This window comes from Bos javanicus, chromosome 5, assembly GCF_032452875.1.
Source record: "Bos javanicus breed banteng chromosome 5, ARS-OSU_banteng_1.0, whole genome shotgun sequence".
Classification (NCBI taxonomy): domain Eukaryota; kingdom Metazoa; phylum Chordata; class Mammalia; order Artiodactyla; family Bovidae; genus Bos; species Bos javanicus.
The window spans coordinates 26252679-26258328 of record NC_083872.1 but is presented as its reverse complement, the minus strand read 5'-3'; the positions used below and the strand labels follow the sequence as shown (position 1 = coordinate 26258328).

General features: G+C 40.8%; 1 protein-coding gene across 1 annotated transcript; it reads left to right on the top strand.

Annotated features, from left to right (window-relative positions):
- The first annotated feature begins 1662 nt into the window (after positions 1-1662).
- LOC133247261 (spermine synthase-like) lies at positions 1663-3362 on the top strand. The gene is given in 2 exon segments (XM_061415800.1): positions 1663-2506; positions 2509-3362. Coding segments are annotated over 2 exon segments (1125 nt in total). The 5' UTR covers positions 1663-1741; the 3' UTR covers positions 2869-3362.
- Positions 3363-5650: the final 2288 nt, after the last annotated feature.

The following is a 5650-nucleotide window of genomic DNA, read 5'->3' as shown; positions in this document are numbered from 1 at the left end:
TGCAGTCCATGGGGTTGCAAAGAGTTGGACATGACTGAGCAACTGAACTGAACTGAACTGATGGAATCAGATGCCATGATCTTAGTTATTTGAATGTTGAGTTTTAAGCCAACTTTTTCACTCTCCTCTTTCACTCTCATTAAGAGGCTCTTTAGTTCCTCTTCACTTTCTGCCATTAGAGTGGTATCATCTGCATATCTGAGGTTGTTGATATTTCTCCCAGCAATCTTCATTCCAGCTTGTGAGTCATCCAGCCCAGCATTTTGCATGATGTACTCTGCATATAAGTTAAATAAGCAGGGTGACAATATATAGCCTTGACATACTCCTTTCCCGATTTTGAATCAGTCCATTGTTCGATGTCCAGTTCTAATTGTTGCTTCTTGTTCTGCCTACAGGTTTCTCAGGAGACAGGTAAGGTGGTCTGGTATTCCCATCTCTTGAAGAATTTTCCACAGTTTGTTGTGATCCACACAGTTAAAGGCTTTAGCATAGTCGATGAAGCCAAAGTAGATGTTTTTCTGGGATTCGCTTGCTTTTTCTATGATCCAATGGATGTTGGCAGTTTAATCTCTGGTTCCTCTGCCTTTTCTAAATCCATCTGGAAGTTCTTGGTTCATGTTCTGTTGACACCTAGCTTGGAGGATTTTGAGCATTATCTTGCTAGCGTGTAAAATGAGTGCAGTTGCACAGTAGTTTGAATATTCTTTGGCATTGCCTTTCTTTGGGATTGGAATGAAAACTTTACATAGATTTACATAGTTTGACATAGAACTTACAGTAGCCTAGGCAATCCTATTGACTGATGAAAACAGTTGACAATTTGGAAGTCAAATGTTATAATTAGAAGTTGTTTAGCGAACAAGTGATTCAAATTAGCTGGATAATTTTGATGGCTAATAGAATTGTATCTCTCACGTTTGTAAATATATGATATTCCCTTGGCCAAACAGGGAATGTTCCTCCCTAAACATCACAAGAGAAATAGTGACAACTTTTTTTTTATTTGGTTGGAGAGAGGTAATTCTCTGCAGACTATCTACCCTTTCTAGGAAGACAAGGTGCAATTCAACTGATTGGGTTTCAGCTCCAGCCAAGTTAATATAATTGATTCTGTTTCTGTTCCCTTCAGCCATTTTATTATAATTGATTGGGTTAGAGTTTGATTGTGTTAGGGCTTCAACCATTTTACTTTAAGTGATTAGGCTGCTACAGCTTTAGATATATTGATAGAATTATGCTTTCCTGAAACTACACCAGGTTATTTGCTACTTCTAATAAGGCTGATCGCATCCATTACACTTTGACTTTTCCTTATTTCACTTGTGGTACACAATCTTTTGAGTGCATTATCCTACTGTTACTATTTTGCAGGTTAACTGCAACCTGAAGAAATGCAATGGCTTCCTAGTTGGTCCTTCTGCCTTTCATTTCTCCTCCAATCTTTCCTGTACACACAGTTGTCAAATCAGTTATCTTAAAATCTGTTTCAAACATCCTACAACATAGGAGAAAATACTTGCAACTCATATATCTGATAAGGGTCTAGTATCTGGACTATATAAAGAACTCTTAGAGCTCACCAACAAAAAGACAAACAAACAATCCAATTAAAAAACGGGTAAAGCTCGGCCTCCCCGGCGCGGCGCACTCCCCGCCGGCCGCAGCCTGACACGCCCGCGCGGCCCCCCCAGTCTCTCTTGCCGTCTCCCCCAGGCATGGCCCAGGGCCTCGCCTCACTATGGCAGCAGCACGGCACAGCACCCTCGACTTCATGCTCGGCGCCAAAGCTGATGGTGAGACCATTCTGAAAGGCCTCCAGTCCATTTTCCAGGAGCAGGGGATGACGGAGTCAGTGCACACCTGGCAGGACCATGGCTATTTAGCGACGTACATAAACAAAAACGGCAGCTTTGCCAATTTGAGAATCTACCCGCATGGATTGGTGTTGCTGGATCTTCAGAGCTACGACGGCGACGCACAAGGCAAAGAAGTCGATAGTCTTTTGAACAAAGTAGAAGAAAGAATGAAAGAATTGAGTCAGGACAGTACTGAGCGGGTAAAGCGATTACCACCCATAGTTCGAGGAGGGGCCATTGACAGATACTGGCCCACTGCGGATGGTCGCCTGGTTGAGTACGACATAGATAAAGTGGTGTATGACGAAGACTCACCTTACCAGAACATTAAAATTTTACACTCAAAGCAATTTGGGAATATTATCATCCTCAGTGGGGATGTTAATTTGGTGGAAAGTGATTTGGCGTATACCCGGGCCATCATGGGCAGTGGCAAAGAAGATTACAGTGGCAAAGATGTACTAATTCTGGGAGGTGGAGATGGGGGCATATTATGTGAAATAGTCAAACTGAAACCAAAGATGGTGACTATGGTAGAGATTGACCAAATGGTGATTGACGGATGTAAGAAATACATGTGAAAAACGTGTGGTGATGTCTTAGACAATCTTAAAGGAGACTGCTATCAGGTTCTTTTTTTTTTTTTTTTTGCTATCAGGTTCTAATAGAAGACTGTATTCCAGTACTGAAGAGGTACGCCAAAGAAAGGAGAGAGTTTGATTATGTGATTAATGATTTGACAGCTGTTCCAATCTCCACATCTCTGGAAGAAGATTCCACATGGGAGTTTCTCAGACTGGTTCTTGACCTCTCAATTAAAGTATTGAAACAGGATGGGAAATACTTTACACAGGGAAACTGTGTCAATTTGACAGAAGCCCTGTCGCTCTATGAAGAACAGCTGGGGCGCCTGTATTGTCCTGTGGAATTCTCGAAGGAGATCGTCTGTGTCCCTTCGTACTTGGAATTGTGGGTATTTTACACTGTTTGGAAGAAAGCTAAACCTTGAAAATCAGTGTCCCCGAGTCACGTGTGCTGCAAATAGCCTTCCTGACCTTTCTATGCTGTACGTGAAATCGAAACAAGTCAGGCAATTGATCGTGAATTCCTTCATGTTTCCTGTTTTTAATTATTTTTTTAATTTAAAAATCAAATGGAAAAATGTATATTTTGATGAACTAGGATGATTAGACAGCACAGTGAAGGCTGCTAAATGCACTGAACCCCTAGAATGTGATTTTTGTTTTTGTTTCTGTTTTTCTGTGTGGACTTTTTTTTGTTTGTTTGTTTTGTTTTCATTTTGGTAGACTTTGAATTTGAATTTTGTTGTTTGGAGGAGTGAACATCATTGTTTTCTTCTGGAGGGGAGTTCTTCATGGAGTTTCTTTCCCACCCAAATTGATATAGATATTAAAATTTGGTGCTTATGAGGAAAGACTTTAAAAATGATTAGCAACGATTCAATTAAAGTTACAAATCAGAAAAAAAAAAACAAAACTGGTAAATGTCTTAAATCAGTTCAGTTCAGTTCAGTCACTCAGTCATGTACAAATCTTTGCAACCCCATGAACTGCAGCATGCCAGGCCTCCCTGTCCATCACCAACTCACAGAGCCTACTCAAACTCATGTCCATTGAGTCCGTGATGCCATCCAACCATCTCATCCTCTGTCATCCCCTTCTCCTCCCGGCTTCAATTTTTCCAGGATCAGAGTCTCTTCAAATGAGTCAGCTCTTCACATCAGGTGGCCAAAGGATTGGAGTTTCAGCCTCAACATCAGTCCTTCCAATGAAGACCCAGGACTGATCTCCTTTAGGATGGACTGATTGGATATCCTTACAGTCCAAGGGACTCTCAAGAGTCTTCTCCAACACCGCAGTTCAAAAGCATCAATTCTTCAGTGCTCAGCTTTATTTATGGTACAACTCTCACATCCACACATGACTACTGGAAAAACCATAGCCTTGACTAGACCTTTGTTGGCAAAGTAATGTCTCTGCTTTTTATATGCTGTCTAGGTTGGTCATAACTTTCCTTCCAAGGAGCTAGTGTCTTTTAATTTCATGGCTGCTGTCACCATCTGCAGTGATTTTGGAGCCCAAGAAAATAAAGTCTGACACTGTTTCCACTGTTTTCCCATCTATTTCCCATGAAGTAGTGGGACCGGATGCCATGATCTTAAGTTTTCTGAATGTTGAGCTTTAAATCAACTTTTTCAGTCTCCTCTTTCACTTTCATCAAGAGGCTCTTTAGTTTTTCTTCAATTTCTGCCATAAGGGTGGTGTCATCTGCATATCTGAGGTTATTGATATTTCTCCTGGCAATCTTGATTCCAGCTTGTGCTTCTTCCAGCCCAGCTTTTCTCATGATGTACTCTGCGTATAAGTTCAATAAGCAGGGTGACAACATACAGCCTTGACGTACTCCTTTCCCAATTTGGAACCAGTCTGTTGTTCCATGTCCAGTTCTAACTGTTGCTTCCTGACCTGCATACATGTTTCCCAAGAGGCAGGTCTGCTATTCCCATCTCTTTAAGAATTTTCCACAGTTTATTGTGATCCACACAGTCAAAGGCTTTGGCATAGTCAATAAAGCAGAAATAGATGTTTTTTCTGGAACTCTCTTGGTTTTTCAATGAACCAACAGATATTGGCAATTTGATCTCTGGTTCCTCTGCCTTTTCTAAATCCAGCTTGAACATCAGGAAGTTCATGGTTCACGTACTGCTAAAGCCTGGCTTGGAGAATTTTGAGCATTATTTTGCTAGCGTGTGAGATGAGTTCAATTGTGTCATAGTTTGAGCATTCTTTGGCATTGCCTTTCTTTGGGATTGGAATTAAAACTGACCTTTTCCAGTCCTGTGGCCACTGCTGAGTTTTCCAAATTTGCTGGCATATTGAGTGTAGCACTTTCACAGCATCATCTTTCAGGATTTGAAATAGCTCCACTGGAATTCTATCACCTCCACTAGCTTTGTTTGTAGTGATGCTTCCTAAGGCCCACTTGACTTCACATTCCAGGATGTCTGGCTCTAGGTGAGCGATCACACCATGGTGATTATCTGGGTCATGAGGAAATTTTTTGTACAGTTTTTCTGTGTATTCTTGCCACCTCTTCTTAATATCTTCTGCTTCTGTTAGGTCCATACCATTTATGTCCTTTATTGAGCCCATCTTTGCATGAAATGTTCCCTTGGTATCTCTAATTTTCTTGAAGAGATCTCTAGTCTTTCCCATTCTATTGTTTTCCTCTATTTGCATTGATCACTGAGGAAGGCTTTTTTATCTCTCCTTGCTATTTTTTGGAACTCTGGATTCAAATTGGTATATCTTTCCTTTTCACTTCTTTTCTTTTCTCAGCTATTTTTAAAGCCTCCTCAGACAGCCATTTTGCTTTTTTGCACTTCTTTTTCTTGGGGATGGTCTTGATCCCTGTCTCCTGTACAATGTCATGAACCTACGTCCATAGTTCATCAGGCACTCTGTCTATCAGATCAGTCCCTTAAATCTATTTCTCACTTCCCCTGTGTAATCATAAGGGATTTGATTTAGGTCATACCTGAATGGTCTAGTGGTTTTCCCTACTTTCTTCAATTTAAGTCTGAATTTGGCAATAAGGAGTTCATGATCTGAGCCAGTCAGCTCCCAGTCTTGTTTTTGCTGACTGTATAGAGCTTCTCCATTTTTGTCTGCAAAGAATATAATCAATCTGCTTTTGGTATTGACCATCTGGTGATGTCCATGTGTATAACCTTCTCTTGTATTGTTGGAAGAGGGTATTTGCTATTACCA